General features: G+C 36.5%; 2 protein-coding genes across 5 annotated transcripts; one reads left to right on the forward strand and one right to left on the reverse strand.

Moving 5' to 3' along the window:
- Nucleotides 1–9,071: 9,071 nt before the first annotated feature.
- On the forward strand, nucleotides 9,072–10,212 carry LOC140779829 (nuclear transcription factor Y subunit C-6-like). Its single transcript, XM_073125113.1, has 2 exons — nucleotides 9,072–9,274; nucleotides 9,374–10,212. Exon 2 carries the CDS (start codon nucleotides 9,394–9,396, stop codon nucleotides 9,919–9,921), a length of 528 nt encoding a protein of 175 aa, XP_072981214.1. The 5' UTR covers nucleotides 9,072–9,274; nucleotides 9,374–9,393; the 3' UTR covers nucleotides 9,922–10,212.
- A 2,878-nt stretch (nucleotides 10,213–13,090) lies between these two features.
- On the reverse strand, nucleotides 13,091–17,896 carry LOC140778967 (KH domain-containing protein At5g56140). Of its 4 annotated transcripts, none has more exons than XM_073123881.1 (8): nucleotides 17,605–17,896; nucleotides 17,190–17,264; nucleotides 17,026–17,111; nucleotides 16,064–16,215; nucleotides 15,056–15,175; nucleotides 14,854–14,970; nucleotides 13,733–13,876; nucleotides 13,091–13,636 (listed from the first exon to the last, which is right to left on the reverse strand). In XM_073123881.1, the coding sequence occupies exons 1-8, from the start codon at nucleotides 17,715–17,717 to the stop codon at nucleotides 13,487–13,489; spliced, it is 957 nt and encodes a 318-aa protein (XP_072979982.1). In that variant the 5' UTR covers nucleotides 17,718–17,896; the 3' UTR covers nucleotides 13,091–13,486. The 4 variants fall into 4 exon arrangements, with proteins under 4 accessions (XP_072979982.1, XP_072979983.1, XP_072979984.1 ...); XM_073123882.1 differs by having other exon boundaries at nucleotides 16,064–16,212; nucleotides 17,605–17,894; XM_073123883.1 differs by lacking the exon at nucleotides 17,190–17,264 and having other exon boundaries at nucleotides 17,605–17,892.
- Nucleotides 17,897–19,389: the final 1,493 nt, after the last annotated feature.

Below are 19,389 nucleotides of genomic sequence, written 5' to 3' on the forward strand. Positions count from 1 at the left end.
CAGGAGGAGATAAAGCACGGTCATATAATACATACTGTGATTTACTCGTTTCGGAGTATCTAAGTTTTTAAGTTCTTCACAGTTCACACTATAATAATAGTGGCTATCATTATGTGACTTTGGTACCAATCAGTTAGAAATCATGTAGTAATTAAAAGTCAATATTTTGATATTCTACCACTTCTAGGGGTACATGAAAAATAAAAGTTGCTATCTCAAAAATCTCATAGCAACCCTATGATTCTGATAAAAATGAAGTTAGAGAAGTTTTTAACTATTTTATGTCTCCCGATTTTTTTTAATTATATGTCTAATTTATTTCAAAATTTAAATATAAGATTAGGTGAGTTATAATATAGAAGAAAATTTTATTATTTTTCTTTTAATACAGATTGCTGACGACTTAGCTAATCATTCAAATTTCATCAATTTAATTATAAATAGATATGAACACACTTATTCTTGTTTGCACCCATTTTTTTTTTTAATTAAGGGTATATATGCCTTGGAGAATAATTTCAAAGCATCAATATAAAATCATGGGTTCTAAAGGTATAAGAATACAAGAAAATAAGAAACTTTAAGAGGTACGCATAAAACAAATCACAAAAGAACCTTCAATAGAATAGAATTCCAAATTGTGCCAACGGGCTATCTGTAATCAGTGTGCTTCTTCTATAGATATTAAATATGTAGAATATCGCAGTCATCGTATAGAAAATATCTTTACCTTCCCGACGACTTGATCGATAACTTGGGAAATTGGATCTCACATCAGCTCCAACAAATATCTTCCTCTTCACGACATGACTTCATTAACTGCAATTACTTCTTATAGACCTCTTCATACAAATACTAATTACAAGTCCTTTTCTTTTTCTTTTTTCTTTTTTTTTTTTTTTTTAGTCAAATACTAGCTAGCGGATTATATTACAATTGCGTTAAAGTTGTTGGAAATTCTTAAGAACACCACCGTTTACCCGATGGTTGGCTTGACCCTTGTATGTATATATACACACACACATCCATGATCTAAGGATTGGAATGATGGCGAGGTTAATTGCTGGGTTGGTTAGCAATGGATTCCGAGGCGACTCCACGTCTCAGCTCTCGGGAATCCTCCTCTTGATCGGCATGGTTGCGGCGGCGATCTCAGTTGTGGCCGTCGTTATCTTCAATTGCGGCAGCACCAACAAGTCTAGGAACATAAGAAGGCCAAGAAATGACGTTGCATATTATGGTACTGCTCCTACCTACGGAGGCACTGGAGGCGGCGGCGGCGGCGGTGGCCGTGGTCTTGCAGTTGGAGCCGGCGTCGGCCTCGCTGCAGGTCTTGCGGTCGGTGTGGCGATTAGTGCTGCGGATAGCGGAGGAGGCGATGCTGGCGGCTGTGGCGGTGGATGTGGCGGCGGTGGATGTGGTGGCGGCGGCTGTGGCGGTGGTTGTGGCGGCTAAATTGAGGTTTCATATGTGAATGTGTTAAACCAAATCTTAGTATTTCTCCGCGTGTAAGTAATAAATGTCTTGTTTTGGGGATTGAATATGTTTAGAGACATTGTTATCTTCAAAACAGTTTGGTGCTAAAATAGCTCCATTGTTTTAACCGTTTGCTTCTCCTTTTATGGAAAAAAAAATGTAAATCTTCTGCATATTTATATTCAAATTGTTGACTTGTTTGGTGTGGAATTTTTATTTATTTTTTTCAAAAATAATTATTATATTGGCACAGCTGAAACCCTAACATAACCGGGCTTTGATCTTAAGGCCCATCTGATAATTTCCATGGCCCATTTTGTCTGATGGACTTCTGAGAGCTAGTAGATCCATGTCAACCTAGAGCTGACCTACTCTTCTTAAGCCACCTTCAATTATTGAACTATTATTATATTATTACTTCCATTTCATACTTGAATTTTAAAATAAAAGAATTAAACTACTGTAATTATGTTTTCGAGTTTTCTTCGTCTAGTTGTTAAGATGCCACGTGGAATCATATTAAGACGCCAACGCTATCAAATCCTTAGGCATTAAGTTATGGATGAGTATCCGTTTCCCAAACCGCCAACCACAACGTACATATCTTCGCAACTCCACCGATTTTTCTTAAATATGTCAACAGGCAGCAGCTAACTCTCAACAACACCGGCTGTATTAATTTCTTACAACCTGTCGTTTTTCGCAGGACTCGAGCGGAGGGTCCCTCTCAACACCGTCGAAAAAAACGAACCTATCTCTATTCTTAATCAACCGCCATGGCCAAAAGTCTCAACGTTTGACCTCATCGCCTTTGAACGTGTCGATTAAGTTTGGAAGGATAAGACCAAAGACACTCGATAAATGGGGCACCGAAGTCCCAAAGAGCCAGGTGAAAAGTGAGAGAAAGAGAGAGGTAATAGTCTCTGTTATGGTAATGGAAACTTGGGCAAGCGATGGGTTTGGAGGTGAAGCTTTATACTGCGTGATCATCCTCTGGCTCTCCGTGATGTCTTGGATCATCTTCATCTGCGTCGACGATCCCGAATCACGTGGGCGGAGACGGAGGAGCCCGTCGTTCATCGGGTCCACCGGAATCTGCGACGGCACCGGAAGCGATTGCAGCGGAGGCATCGGCTTATGTGGTAATTGTGTTTCTTGAGTGTTGTTTTGTGCGAGGAGTTGCGAGTCTTCCTCTTTGTGATTAAAATAAACAGAGGGGGGGTTAATGTGAAGTAAAGTTTATGTATATCATGTATTGAAGGTCACGATCAGGCAATGTAAAAAAAAAAAGGCCCTTTTACAGTGGCGAATTCGTAGTCATGATCAGCTATTGTTTGCTAAGAAGCGACGAGATCGAGATGGGTAGAATTCTAGGAGACGACGGCGGCGGTGGTGATGCATAATTTATTTCTTGAACTATATATCTGCTCCTTTCGAATGTGTAAACCATGCTGGGGATCGGAACTCTTGAAAAGATTCATATCGGTTGACAATGAATTCAGAGGATTTCTGACTACTAATTCTTTTTGTGTGATGATAATAAGGCATAAAAACTGATAATATCTATCTAGTGTCATTTAAGTATGATGGTTATACTTATCTACCTCCACTATAGTGGTTATGAATTGAAGTCTAGGAACAAAAAGGAGTGGGCTTAGTTATGAACTGCCGTCCGAAAGCTTCCAAAGTTTCGACAGAGACTTCTTGCCCACCACAGCCCAGGGCCCTTCTTGTTGAGGAGATCATAAAAGTTGAAAAAAGAAAGAATTGTACATAATTGTCCATGAGAACTCTTAAATTATCATAAGAACCACTGCATTCTTCACAAAGTATAATTGCTATTGAAATTATTGAACCCTTTTAAACAGTCAAATCTAAGTGATCACAGTTAAAACTAGGCTTAAATTAATGAAATACTGTTTTACTCTTGTATAAACTATTTCAAATAGTTTAAAAACTATATATAATGTTATCAATAAACAAGAAAAACTTTATTTTGTTGTAAGAAAAGAATTAGTGATAAATATTTTATGTATAAATTTTAAGAAACAAGAAAATTTTAGTTATTTGTATGTATTTGTTCGCTATAAATATACGGTCAAAATTAACTATAATGATAACTCTGAAAGAGTTAATTTAAATATAATATTTTAATATTTATGATGCTTATTATAATATTTTGACAATTTATGTAAAAAAATATTGAAGGGAAAAAAGGGCTGGTGCTGCATGAGATCACGTTGAGATCAAACAATATCAAATGTCTTCCTTGTTCCTTCGCAGTAAACAGATAGCAAAAGAAACTCGGCAGGATTATATCATCTAGATTATTTATTTAGACTCATTTAGTTGGTTTATGATCCTTATTGGCTAACTTATTTATTATTCAATCCGTCAATCTGTTTATGACTGGATTAATTTATTATGACTCATTTATAATTAAAATATATATATATTTATTAACTCAAATAAATTATGTAAATTTAAATAATTTATGTCACTTAATAATCTATGAGTATAATTGGTTTGATAACTAGATTATATTCGTGTTCTTGTTTATATTATTGTGACCGGAATAGATTCGAACCCGCCACCCTATCGGAAACACCACACTTCACTGAAGAGAACTGAGTTCCTTCGGTAGTAAGTCATCTATTCCAACAGTCCCAAGTCTTCAGTCTTCTCAAGTCTCTTAAGCAAACGCACTATTTTCTCCAACCAACCGGCTCTACCGTCGTCATTAATTACAAAGGAAAAGGATAAGACCAAGCACTCCATAAATGGGGGCACCAAAGCTCCTAATAATAAGCTAGTGGGAAACTGAGAGAAAGAGAGAGGTAAGTAGTCTCTGGTTATGGAAATGGAAACTTGGGCAAGTGATGGGTTTGGAGGTGAAGCTTTATACTGCGTGATCATCCTCTGGCTCTCCGTGATGTCTTGGATCATCTTCATCTGTGTCGAAGATCCCGGATCTCGTCGGCGGAGTCGGAGGAGCCCGTCGTTCATCGGGGCCACCGGAATCTGCGACGGCACCGGAATCGATTGTAGCGGAGGCTTCGGCTTATGTGGTAATTGTGTCTCTTGAGTGTCGTTTTGTATGAGGACTTGTGAACCTTCCTCTTTGTGATAAAAATAAACAGAGGGGTTAATGTGGAATAGTAATTTGCATATATACTCTTCTAAATTTTAATCTTTTTCATGTTTACCCATAAAAATAAAAATAAGAATAAAACCTTCTTCTTCTTCTTTTGTACTTCAATTATTGAAGGTCGTGATCGAGCAATGTGAAAAGGCCTCCCTTTATGGGTGACTCCTGTTATTCCAATCATTATCATTGTCGGCCAGTAAATATCCTCCTCTAATTAATTATCTCCACGATCACAAACGAATCTATTGGAAAATTTTAGTAATCAGCTATTGCTATTGCTTGCTAAGAAGAAGGAGATCGAGATGGGTAGAATTATAGGAGGCCATGGCGGTGGTGATGATGCAATTCAAGTGGCTTTTTTCCATCTTCCGGCGAGCTTATTAGTGGTTTGCATGGTGGTGGCGTCAATGATGATCGTATCCGTGGTAATATTTGGGTGCGGTGACGATGGTTCATCAAACGGAGGCTCCGGTAAGAAACGTCGCACGAACCCTGCCGTCTACTACGGCGGCAATTGTGGAGGCGGGGGTGGAGGATGCGGTGTTGGTGATGGAAGCCATGGCCATGGCGGCGGCGGCGCCCATGCCCATGGAAGCGGTTGTGGCGGGGGCGGCGGCGGTTGTGGTGGCGGCGGCGGTGGAGGTTCTTAATATTATTGTACTAGAATGGTAGCTGGTGTACTGGGAGAAGAATTATTGTAATTATAACTGTTGCAATCCCTGAATACGTTTTTACCTATATTTTGTTTCTTATTGTAACTATAATTATTGTAATCCAGTGTTCGTCGTACCTTTATATTTTGTTTCTTATTAGACAAACTCCTAAATTTGTTTCTAAGTTATCCAATTTGGGCTTAGAACAATTAATCGAATGGGCTCTTGTTTCAACCATGAGCAATCATATGCAGTTTCCGCGATGTCGTACGTCATACAAGCTAAGATCATACAAGTCAACTATAATCTATCGTCATGTGTAGTTTCCGCGATGTTGTATGTCAATTAATTCCAACCATGAGTAGAGAAAGATCAACAAAACGAGCAGAGAAAGTCAACTAAGAAAGCTTCGTAGACAGGGTTTTGTTTAGTTGCGGCACGCATTCAGAGACATAGTAGCAGTATATATATGGGATACTTGCATCGATCGAGTATTTTGTAGGAAGCAATTGGGGAAGATGGCGAGGATCCTGAGAGCCTTGGGAGGACATCCAATGTTCCAAAGTCCTACTGTCATGTTGCTTTGCTTGGTTGTAGCATCACTTACTATTCTAACCATGGTGCTCTTGATCTGTGGTGATGATGGATCAAACAAGAAACGTAGAGGAAACAATAGAAGATTCGGTGGCGGTGGTGGTGGTGGCGGCGGCTGCGGTGGCGGTGGTGGTGGTGGTTGTGGTGGAGGTGGTGGTTGTTAGCCAGCTGCTATTGTTATACATGTGTTTTATTGTTTTAAGAATAATTTCACTTAGATTATGCCCGTGGAGGTTCTTAATATCATTGTACTATAAGGTTTGCTGGTTGTTGTACTGGGAGAAGTATTTTTATAATAAGAATTGTTGCAATCTCTCTCAACATGTTACCTCTATTTCGTTTCTTATTGTGGTGGGAGAGTTGTAACGAGAACTGAAGCTCTTTCCGTTATCCTTCCTACCTATCTACCTATCTATCTTTCCAAGGTAAAAAGAGATTTAACAATTAATATATCTTAATACTCAGAGATATTTTTTATAATTAAAGTATAATTATATTTATTAAGTCATATTTAAGAGATAAATATTAATAGAAAAAAAAGAACAGGGAACATAAAAGTTAGACGTAATAATTTCACTTAGACCATATGAATTATTATTATTATATTATTTATAAATTTTTTAATTAGACATATACATCCTTGTGACTAAGAAAATTATATATCTATATATCCCCTTAAACTAATAAAAATAGTAATTATATAAATCACTAAACAGAAAATAAAAGTTCAAAGTTTACATGGTAAAAATATAGATAAAAATAATAATAATAATTTAGAGTATCTAAGTGAAATAATTCTTATTTATTTTATTTAAGTATTGATTCATTACTTCTCATCTATGCACTTTATAGTTGTCTATAAATATATAGTTTGCTTATAAATACGTAAATATTTTAATACCGTTTTAAAAATTATAATCTTAATTCAACGATTATAATAGTCAGTTTTCATATCCGGTATCGATTTTTTAGTATTAATTTCAAAACCACATCATGTAAAAAAAATATCATTTTAGTCAAGAAGATTTAATTACTTATGCCTAACTTTTCAATTACACATTCTATTTTTTGTTAATCTTTCTATCTTAAATATATCATTTAATGATAAAACTCAATTTAAATATAATTTTTTTATCTCTATCTGTTAAAATTTAATTCAAATTAATCTTAAACTAATAAATAAGAGATACATGTAAATAATAAAAAATAATCAAAGAGATAAAATAGGATTATTTCATCAAGTTAATTATAAAATATTTTTACTTGATATATATTTTTTTACTTGATAAAATATTATGATAATATTATTATCAAAAAATAGTGTGCAAAGTTATATATGTAAAAATTAAAAAATTTCTACTGAACCGGTAATATCTTTCATTCCTATTATACGCTTAAAGATCTTAATTATTATATCTTTATTAAATCAATTGATAAATAATTAACTCGAAAGAAATGATCAAATAAATAACGACAGTATTATTTCCTTGTACTCAAAGCAAACTGAGAAGTGGATGCATATTTCTCTGAAAACAGAAAAAGTTAGACTATGTATGATCAAACTATTTCCACTATTATTAGGATGAATGCTTTTTGGGACCAACATATAGCTAAGCGACCAAACTACGGTTGCCTCGTCAAATCCAACTCTATTTTATGAGAATAATTAACTTTTCTTATATCACCATTAACAATTAACTAACTATTACAACACTCGTTTTATTCCCTGCTTCATCTAATGTGTAATACATGGAGTTAAATACTCAACTTTAAAGTACACAGAAAAGCTGATATTAAGCAAAATCACATTGGAAATTATAACTTAACCCAAGTAAGAAATCTCTAAAAATGAGAATAAATTTATATCTAATCGTTAATATTTTCCCTCACAAATCACCTTGTCCCCCCCCCCCCCCCGCCCCCCCCGAAAAAAAAATAGTTTGAACAGGAAATTAGTCCTAATCCACTCCCTGTCTACTAATGATCATTCTATTCGAGCTGTCGATTATTACGTTGTAGGAGGATCCCAATGCCAATTTGAGTTTTTTTAATCTCTAGTGTTCAAACTACCTTATCACTTTTAGTCCTTTTAAGCAATCGCACAGTTTTGAATAATTATTTCTAGAGCTAAAACAAGGTGCTAAGAACAAACCAAACTTATCTAAAATCATAATAATAATGGTAATGATCCAATGGGTTTAGTATTGTTAATCCAATGGTCTAGTATACAATATATTCTTGATATTGATTGAAACATGAACGTTGTAGTATTTATATGGTATGATCGCATCTGTCGGTTAGTTTTTGTGCGAAGCAAAGTAAACGAGAGAAAGATGGCGAGGAGGATCCTCGCAGCTTTGGGAGGAGGGCCTCCAATCCTCCAAACTCCGATTGTAGCGTTGCTTTGCATCCTTGCGGCATCGCTTGCCATCATAACTACGGTACTCTTGATCTGCAGTGACGGTGTCGGTGATGGCTGGGATGGCGGCGATGATGGCGGCGGCGGTGGTTATGACAACAGTTATGACGGCGGCGGTGATTACGGAGGCGGCGAATAATTGTCGCCGTCGTTGTCGTGTCTTCTCCGTATTTGATTTATTTGGATTGTTTCACTTGTTTGGTTATTACGAGGGATAATCCTGTGATTCACAAATGCCATTATTTGTTTATTTGATACAAAACGATTGTTGAGATTTTGTTGCAAAGTGTGTGAAGATGATGCAAGATTTCTTCTTCTTCTTTTTTTAATAGTATCTTACTATTTAGTTTTTATTAGAGTTATTTATAATAAAACTAAATAATATATATTTTTATTATTAAAGTGACAGACACTTAAATTTTACTAAATTTTAATTAATATATTAAGTCATCTAATTAGACTTTAAATTATATGCATTATTAAATTATTAATCAGAATTATACGTTATCAAAATATTACTCCAAATAATCACACTATTTAGCTATCCTTCTGAGTCCCAAACTACAATCTGTTTGATCATAGAAACGGGATCCTATGTAGAGCTGGTTAGTTGCAACACACCTATTGTATTCGGACAGGATTAGGCAGTTATAAGCTTGACACGTCGCATATAAAAGTATAATAACCTAACGGTACAACTTATTGACACGTAGCCCCCTAATTAAAGCTTGGACGACTTCCCTTTTCTTTTTCCTTTATTTGCCCCCCACCATTTCAACACCTCTCAAGTCTCACCTCCCCCATCCAATGGCAAATTAGGATCTCTCTCTCTCTCTCTCTCTCTACTCTGTCTCTAAATCATAAAGAAGGAGAATTCTACCAATTAAATTCAAACCGGTTCCTTTGGATTAGCAATTGCGTGCTCCTTTATCCCCCTCGGAGCCCTAGATCTCCATCCAATCTTCCCCTTCCCCGGAGAAGAAGGTTAGATCTCATTCCTCCTCCCATTGAACCCTAGATTTCTCGATCCCTATCGGAAAAAAGTTCCAATTTATTTTACATCTTGGCCTTCTTCCTCCGCAGGAGAAACCAACCCTATCTTCATGGATCAGAAGGCGCAGGGCTCCCTTCCTCCCGTGATCGGCGTCGGGACTCCGGTCGCCTACCCCGCCGCTGCGGCCGCTGCCGTTCCCTACCAAGCGTACCACCACCTCTACCAGCAACAGCAGCAGCAACAAAACCAGCAACTCCAGATGTTCTGGGCTGACCAGTGCCGTGAAATCGAGCAGACCACCGATTTCAAGAACCACAATCTCCCGCTCGCGCGGATCAAGAAGATCATGAAGGCCGACGAGGACGTGCGCATGATCGCCGCTGAGGCCCCCGTGGTCTTCGCCCGGGCCTGCGAGATGTTCATACTCGAGCTTACGCATCGGGGGTGGGCGCACGCCGAGGAGAACAAGCGCAGGACTTTGCAGAAGAATGACATCGCCGCCGCCATCACCCGCACCGATGTTTTTGACTTTCTTGTGGATATCGTGCCCAGGGAGGAAGGGAAGGATGAGGGAATTCCGCGTCCGATGGGGGCGCCGGCGACCGATCCTCTTGCCTACTACTATGTGCAGCAGTAGCGGGTAATGTGAGTGATTTCCAAGTTATATAGGTAATATCTTGCTGTGCTGATGTTTGTCTCCGTGGGTTGTTCTTTAACTTTAATGGGTAGATTTACTTTGGGGATATTTAGAAGTGAAGGTAGTAGGCTGGTAATGGGGTTGGGTAAGTTTACTGGTTGATTGCTCCGTTCTTGGGCTATTTAATGTCGAACTAATATTATATCACATATATGTATATGCTTGTTTCGCATGTTTGAACATGGCTATCAGTATATGCTCTGCGTTTACATCCATTGCTGTTATTTTTAAGTTGATGTGTATCTAGGTTAATTGCTTATAAAAGGATCAAATCATGTATCTCAATGCGATATTTGTTCTTGTGAAAGATTACAAGACGGAGATCTGAACATGCTTAATCTAAGACACGGGATTGGAAGTTGAACTTGTGGTCAATTCTAACCGTTCTGTGTCTGATTGGCACTGCAAAGTTTGTTTCATTGAAAAAAAGAAACAAAGTTGATCTCAAGGGAAATGTTAGAAGGATTTAGCTTGTTTGCAATCCCTTTTTATAATAACTATAATGCTCGGATGTATGTTATTCATTGATAGATAATATCTCGGTTGTGATTCTTTCGGTTCTAAGAGGTCTTTGTAGGTTTTCAGTTTTCTTTAATGAATTTATTATATTGAAAGGTAGATGTGCTCTTTCTATTCTTGGTTGAAATGTTTCTTTTAAGCTAAAAATCTTTGAATCATCACCAGAAGTTAAAAGATCCGGCACATAGCTACGGATGACCAATTGGCCATGAAGACCCCTGTAAGATTTTTAAACGTTTTGTTTCTACAACCTGCTTTAGTGCACTTGTACAGAGACAGATTCTCTCTTTAACAGGGACCTTTGTTATTCTGGTTGAAATGATTCTTTTGAACTCCACACCTCGGAGGATAAATAATAGGCATATCAGACATACAGCATCTTTGCAAAATTCTGAACCAGTTTGTTGGTGTTGTGTGTTTTAAATAGATGATGCCAAAAGAAAAAGTGATTGTTGATGGTGCTCTACTAGTTCTTATGTGGCTTAAGAATGAGCTTGCTTTCTGTTTACTCATGCATTCTGCCATATATATTTTATCTCTTGATGCTGTTCTCCTTCCTTTTTTCTTCTTCAACTTTACTACAGCTAATTTGCATTAATTACTGAGACGTTTACCGCATCTTTGGATAATAGATTACCTTGTCAATTACTACTCATATTTCTTATACGTTCTTCTCTAGCTGCCACAGTTATATGGCAAAAAGTTCTGGCATTCTTTTCTTTCCTTTTTTTTCGTAGCAGTTTCATCCTCTGCTTTTCAATCATCTATTGTTTCTATCATTCTATGTTGTCCACCACCCAATAGTTGAGACTTATTCCCATTTACCTTTTATGGTCAAAGAGAATCTTGTCATACCACAGCTTATTTGAATGCAACGATTTTGTTTCATGATACCCCTCTTTGTTATCTTTTGATTGATGTTTGCTGATACCAAAGTAATGTAAATTTATCTTTGTTCAATTCATCAGATAATGGCTTCTACCATATGTAGTTGTTACTCTCCATACTAATGCTGCATCTACTCAAGGACAGTGTATCTTCTTCAAATTAAGAATAATTGCCTAAAGTTCTTTGCTACTGAAACTTTCCTGACAATTAAGGCTCCGTTCACTTGTACATTAAGATTGAATACTAATATAAAAAATAATTATTATATTTAATGTGATATAAAGTTAATTTTAAAATATTAGAAAATAGTGAATTACTTTTTAAGAATTGGTGATGTTTTATATAAATATAAATGCTATTGATTGGATGTAAAGTAGTAGTACAAAATATTTGTCTGAAATTATAATATATTTTTTTATAACTGTGGGTTTAAAATATTTCATATACTCACACTACATTGTATTTAATCTGAACTTTCTTGTATATCTCAACTTTTCCACGTAGCTAGAGGAAATAAATAATTTAAATTTTTTTCGTACTAGCACAGTAAGTTCACACTTACTCTCATAAACATTTCTACACTAGGATTAATTTTTCGCATTTCTGAGTATCCCACAAAAATAAAAATTTATAAGCATATATAATTTATGTCCTTATAGTTTGGACATATGATCCTGCATTATAATACGGAGCTATATAATAATTATGCAGATATATAGCTATATAGTACGTGGCAGTGCAGATTGATGTAGTTGTCGTGTGTAGACTTATATTCTTGTATTATTAGTCTATGGACTCTCTTAAAAAAAATGATATGACCCTCTTTCAAGAGAAGAGAGAGATTTTTTTTATTATTGTAATTGAGATAATTTGTTATTAAGTGATGCATGAGTAAAGTTACAATTGCATATTATTATAAAATAATTTTTTAAAAGTTGAACGGAATAAGGTAAGAGAGAATAATAAATTATTATACTATAAAAATATAATTTATTATTTAGTTGCTATACGAGAATAAGGAGATTTATTTTAGAAGAAAACTATTCTTATTCTACAGTTGAAACGAGAGCTAAAAGTACCTGGTACTGAGTTGTAAGAGTTTCCTCCGGCTTATAAGGTAGGATAAGGATCTGGGATCTGAGACGCTGTTCTGGGACCGTAGTTTCAGTGTGGCTGATCTATGCAGCATCCGTCTGCCAACACATTAGTCTACTGATCGTACTAAAAGGAATTCCCTCGAAATTATCGAATGCTCACAACAAAGCAGTTGCGAGCATTCAACGGCTTGCCTGGACCGATCTGCAATCTCGCACCAAACCCAACTCTGCAGGCTATTTAACTATCTGAGCAACCAACCTCTTCCAAAGAGCTCCACAAGCAACCATTAATTATCGACATCTCCTGTATTATTCTTCGGCTATTAGTGATCAGACGTACCACAACCAAAACACAAGAACATAAAATCTTTACCCAAAAATAACCAACATATATTATCACTGGATTCAGCAAAAGCATCCACAAACTCTCTCTCCTCTCTCCAAAAAGTAAAAGTTGAATTTAATGCATATAAACAAGCATAAATGAAAATGTGAGGCATCTGAATTTCACACGCTCCATCTAATAGAATCAAGGATGATTTAAACTGAAATCCTTCTACAATAGATTGAATGATTAAGAGGGATCACCACATGAAACAGATATCTAATCACTAAGGACTTGATTCTTCTCACTCGGCTTCAGGAAACCACTCTCCAAAATTATACAAAAACTCCAAAATCCTTCTATACAACTTACGCTTACTGCTTTAGCTCAAAAGTGCAACAACAGTGACACTAATATTACAAATATATATCATCGGTCCCACTAAGAACTAACTTCACAAAACCCAAACAGCTCTCACTCTTTATATTGCAATAATAAAAAAATTCCATCCAATAGTAGAAAACACATTTCAGACGTAATTAGGAAGGGCCTCGATGCCAGTGCCCCGATGGCAGTCAGGGCATTGGTTGGCACCGCAACCGCCAACATAATAGCTGCCAAAGGCAGATAGAATACTGGTCCTGAATAGAGAGCCTAACAGTATAATAAGTTCAGTCTACCCACGGGTCTTGGCTCTCTTCATGCCGAGGCTATTGTGGAAGGGGGACACTGAACCAGACATGTGAGACCCTTCCTCGCGAAGTGTGCCATTGAGCATGGCAAGCTCTCGCAGCTGCTGTTTCTTAAAGAAATCCTGCGATTCATCCTGCATAAAAGGGAAAGAATTCAGTAACTAGGATCTTCCATTGACTTCTATTAAGGTGATGAAGCTTTATTCTGAAAGTGGCAAAGATTGCAATACCACAGGCTTGAGCAGATCCTCCAAGATATCACGAGCTTGCATCAAACGAGTATCAATAATTTCAATAGGAAGCTCTGCCTCGACCAATATATGAAGGGGATCGTTCAGATGTTCATATCCTGGTTTTCCTCTCATCATTTCCTCCTGAGGAGTAGCAGCCAGAGTTGATTTCATCAGAAAGTTTTAAGGAATTAACCAATTATACCACATAATATTTGCACATTCAAAAACAGATCAGGATGATTTCTTAAATGTGGATATTCAAACATCACTCTGAATTTTTTTGCCGTGAGCCCTTCCTATTAATTATTCCACCATGCAGTAAGTACTCAAATAATTTTTGCTTCTTCTATGTGCACAATTTACCTTTCTATATTCATATCTGTGAAATAATTTCATAAAGATTTTGAGAGAAAAACTATAAGGTGTAGACTCTAGTTATCTTTCATTAAGTAGCTAAAACATGTTTTCCTAATGTTCAACCACCAATTTTTTTCAGCAAATGTCAATGTTAAAAAGTCATTTAATCCTCCCACCACTTGCTGTCTGGTTGTAATAGTTTAAAAAACTAAATGGCATATCAATAAAACCTAGATATCTTAAATCTTATTTCCGTTTTCACTACATATCAATAAAACTGTAACCTCGCATTGTCTCCGAGTGAATCTAGATGTTATTACAGTTAGATAAAATATAAAATCCTGTCTAAACCATATAGGGTGTAGTTCCTATAGAGACAAATCAGCTATTTATTTCTAAAACAGTAGAAAGTAGTTCCTGAATAGTCAAATCATCCATTTAATTCTTAAAACAGTAGAAACTCAAAAGATAATATATTGTGCACCAAGTAATATCTACAAATAAAACAAAAATCACTGCTTTCAAATCTCATCCACGCATCATCACTGTAGGCAAGGTTTCTAGCAATACATAGTCCTATCATGTTAATAGATGCATAAAATTGTGTTACTAGATAAGTAGATATCGTATGACTATTTTAAGTTTTTAACACTTATTTTTGCTCACCAGAAATAAGTTCATCAAACATGTAACAACTTTTCTTGCAACCATATGTAATAGGAGATATGCACATTCAGAAGTGATCGTGGCAGGATAATTACCCGAGTTGGATCCTTAATGCTCCCTCGACCTCTTATCAAAACACGACAATCAGTAGTTGCCTCCACTCGCTTGAGAGAATTTCCTCTAGGACCAAGGAGGCGGCCAACAAAGTTGTACTATAAAAAAAAGAAAAAGAAAAGAAGAATATGATGACGATATCCTAAAACAAGCTTGAGGGTAAAAGGAAAATCAATCACTTACCGTCGGGTATTTATCCACAGGAATGTCAACCCTGACTGTCTTCTTGACAATGAGGCCAGAGGAGTTTCCTTGAGAACCAAGCCAACTATGTACAGATGAAGGCTGCAACAATCCTGATTTCTGCATGTTATAAGCAATAACCTAGTCAAAAATAATAGAAGGCATCACATTGAAAGAGGCTCCACCCATATGCGAGATGTGGGAAGCAAAAGATGTACAAAACTTGATCTCATGTTATAGGAGAGGTTTGTGACTTGAACCTGCACCAGTCAAGGCGCATGGAAAAGCCTTAACCGCCGATCTAAAGAGCAATGTATATGTGAAATTTATACTGGGATACATATGATAATGTTAGACTATCTTTTGCACAAATGGCTTTTACAATAGGGCAGATGATAGCTTTAGGAAACAGTAGAAAAAATCGAGAATAAAATAATAAGTTGCCGTACAATTAGGAGCAAGAGAAGTAAACATTCAGAAGATACATCTACAGGGAATGGATATAAAAATTACCCTTTATTTATTTATGTTGTACATCTTATACAATATTGGTAGGCTGCGTCATTCTACAACATATAATTGAGGTTCAAGACACACGATATCCACCAGGAACAAAATATGTTAAGCCTACTGCGAAATTTGCAGGTTAAGAAACTGGTCAGTCTGGAATATTCTAAACATTTCAAGCTATTAAATACCTAATAGTAGTCAACTCAGGGCTATATGACTATTTCAAGCAGAGAACAGGAAATGGTAGCTAGTCCTGATTGACCATCGTGATAATATAGGACACTGTTCAGTAACTCATGGAAAGAGACATCAAGTGCGCCATGGTCATAATTATGCAGTACAGGAAATGCAATTTCACCGGAAACCAATGGAACCAGGTGAGAACACAAGCACTCAGAATGCAAGGAGTCAGATAGGAAGTTAATTTAGGTTAGAATGAAACCTAATGCATAGTAATTAGATACGAATAGAAATTATGTTAATGGTCAGTATCCATACTTCTGATTGAAACGCTGATGCCCACCCATTCATATCAGCTGCTCCTCCATTTGAAAATAATCCTCCAGTGGTTAGTGGGCTACCATGTTCAATCCCAGTCTGATTTAAAAGAGATGCATTCTCCAAAAGGGTGGAAACACGCAAAATTTCTGCTTCAAAATGTCAATTTCAATCATAAGATGTAGTAGTCAGCATTTGTTAAGAAATTAGTCATTAGTAAATGCACGGACCATCAGTTAACTTGATAGGTTAGTGCAAAGTCACTGGTGCGAAAAGTTCTTTAGTTTCTACATATGTAAAACTCTCAACTAAATAGCCATTACTTGACAGGACAATTTTCTAATAAGATATCACACGCTAATATAGTAAAAGAGGAACCAAGTAGAAGAGTCTATATCACTACTATAAGAAATCGTCTCAAATTACTAAGACCATATGAAAAAACAGATGGTTTGTGGATCTACATAGGTGCTCTCGACCATTTCCATGTTGGTCTGTTGGAGAAAATGATGTTTATTTTACCTATATGTTGCTTCGTAAAGAATCTCTTGTCTTCCCAGTTCCTCTGAAAATGGCATAAATATAGTTCCAGATAGTACTATCAGGGGACTCTGGAGGTGAAGCACAATCAGACAAACGTCCACCATTGCAACTAAACTTAATTATGTAGGATTCTTTGATAATCCTGGTTCCGCTAGTACTACTGACACCTCGTCCAAAGGATGCGAATCTTCCAGACAACTAAGTGTGTAAGATAAACTAATATGAAATAGGGAAGGAAACTCAAATCTGTATTACACCTCAACACAATTGTCAGATATCCATCTAATAAGTACGCAATTAAGGCATCAAGAAATGTTTCCACAAGGCCACAAGAACGAGTGTAAAAAACACTCAACACTCTACATAAAGCAACAAGATAACTTAGATAGTTATTAACTTATTTTGGTACCAGAGCTCACCCTGGTTCAACAACCGGTAGCTATTCGGAAGCACCGGCACAAAGGGGCCGAGCTTGTTGCGCTCATTGATCAACTCCGTCAGATACCTGCTCAAGCCTTTGACATCTTAGTAATATATCAAGAAAGAAAGCTAGAAGATCATCAGATGCTCATCACAATCTTACAATTCAGTACTCACGACTCCGAGCACTCGTACTAATTCATCATCACTTAAGATATCCAGAAAATTTTCACCACGCCTACCACTCGAAAATCTAAAAAGATTAAAACTTGCTACACAAGAACCAGACAGTTTTATCGATATGAGGATCGTGTCATCAGTAACCCCGATCTCGAAAGAAAAGAAAGCAAACAACTGATCTAAAGATCTCAACATCGCATCAAATCGTGCAAAATAACATCCTCATCGCATCACCATCTCGTCACCCAAAACGAGCCCAAATAAAGAACAAATACCAGAAAACAGAACCGAAGCGAGAAACGGGTCGACACATCTAGTTCGACCGCAACCGAAACCCAAGAAAAGCCAAACGATCGAAACATAACAGGGAGATCCACGGCTGAGGGAGGTGGGCTTACTTCTCCTGCTCAGCGAGGGCGGCGCCGGTGGCGGAGCGGAGGCCGGAGATGTGAGGGGAGTGAGGGGCGGTTGATGGAGAAGGGGAGTAGGCCATGTATCTGCCGGAAGACATGGTTCCGGCGAGATCGGTGTCGAGATTCCGGCCAGGTTCGTTCGATCTATGGTGTCCCGCTCCTTCTCCGGCGAGATCTCGATGCCCTAAACGATGCCGAGGTCGGCTCAGAGAGAAAGGAGTGCGATGAGGAGAAAGAGAGAGAGGAAGCGAAAGACTTATATAGGTGAGGTAACAAGAAGGAAGAACGAAAGAGTGGGAAAACAGTGAGACACTCCCTTCTTTTACTGCAGGACTACAGAGGAAGGGGTTAAATGTAAGAATGCAAGGGGTGGTGCGGGGCGGGGGAGGGAAATTTCGCAAATAAGTTATTGCAGAAAGCAACCATTACTTTCTCTATTTTACAAACTCACTGCCAAAAAATTACATTTGGGTTAATTGAGGCATGTCAACTTCTCCAACTCTGTGCCAACAATTCATTTCAAAAATCATATCAAAATAAATAAATAATTTCGAAACAGGTAAAAATCCTATATTTATATATTAATAAGTCCAAAGTCAGTCCTACCATGTGTGGGTCGGGGTCGTAGTCGTAGTCGTCGTGCATTTATTAATGGGCTAACATTTGTAGACAAATCACCAGGTGATCTCCCGGACCAGAAGAAATAGAAAAGTATGCTTACGCCAATAGAGACGTGCACTATTAAGTTAGTTTATAAGAAAATTTAATTAAAAAGCTTGATTTATAAATAATAAAAATATAGAATATAAATTTATAATTTTATTAAAAGACATGATGTGGAATAGGAATAGGAAAATCGTAGGTTTTAGGCTTGGCATCCAGAAGATATGAAAAGACTTAATATTTACTCAAAAAGATGTACCTGATTGAAGAAGTGGCATAGAAGGTGTCGGCTGACATGGTAGCAGTGGGCATGAAATGTGTCGGTAGTTTTCTTTTTCTTTCGGTTTAATTAATGGAGGCAAGGTGATGGTGCTGATGTGACAAAAGTAATGTTGGTTGCAAATAAAGGAGAGAAAGTAAAATGATGATTAAAATGTTACATATTGCCTTTCTAATTATTTTAAATTACTTTTCTCATGAAAAGTTATGGACTGTGACAAATAGATCCAATAATTTAGGGGAAATTGATATAAAAAATGCCTTGCAATTATATTTCTATCTTATAAGTTTTTTTTTTTTTTTGGTCATTCAATTTCTGTATTTTGAGTTTAATCATCAAAAATTATATATATATATATATATATATATATTAGTTAACTTAATCTTAGGTATAAAAATGATTAAAGTATTTTCATTGCCTAAGTCATAAAAAAATGGACACGACTTAGAGAAATTTTTTAGTTGTGGAATCAATAGAATATTTCGTTTAATGATTTGAGGTGTTTTCTAATCGATAAAGTGTGGTATAAATAATTATAATAAAAACAAAATATACAATGTTTTCCATCAATTTTCCAATAAATTAAGATTGGGTGGGGAATGGAGTTTAATTTGTCTCAATCAAGACAGCTGTGATTGTGATATAGGCTAGTATTTGCTCACATGTGCTAAAAGAATCAATGAGGATCTAACTTTCCTAGTCTTTTATATATACATATATTATTAGGTATAGTGCTTTGTTCTGGTTGTTGGGATGCTTTACCAAACATTGACTTTTAGTTCAGCAATATTATAGACATAGTAATTAAGGAATAGTACAACGGGTTA

The sequence above is a fragment of the Typha angustifolia genome, chromosome 15 (assembly GCF_048772165.1).
Source record: "Typha angustifolia cultivar Huaian chromosome 15, ASM4877216v1, whole genome shotgun sequence".
NCBI classification, from domain to species: Eukaryota; Viridiplantae; Streptophyta; class Magnoliopsida; order Poales; family Typhaceae; genus Typha; species Typha angustifolia.

Bases quoted from the DNA above. Each gene is read 5' to 3' on its own strand.
- LOC140779829 (XM_073125113.1), top strand. From the start codon at position 9,394: ATGGATCAGAAGGCGCAGGGCTCCCTTCCTCCCGTGATCGGCGTCGGG.
- LOC140778967 (XM_073123881.1), bottom strand. From the start codon at position 17,717: ATGTCTTCCGGCAGATACATGGCCTACTCCCCTTCTCCATCAACCGCC. The intron at 14,971-15,055 runs GTAAGTGATTGA...TTTTTTTTATAG, and splicing joins CTGTGGATAAATACCCGACG to TACAACTTTGTTGGCCGCCT. The intron at 13,877-14,853 runs GTAATTATCCTG...GCTACTCCTCAG, and splicing joins GCATTAAGGATCCAACTCGG to GAGGAAATGATGAGAGGAAA.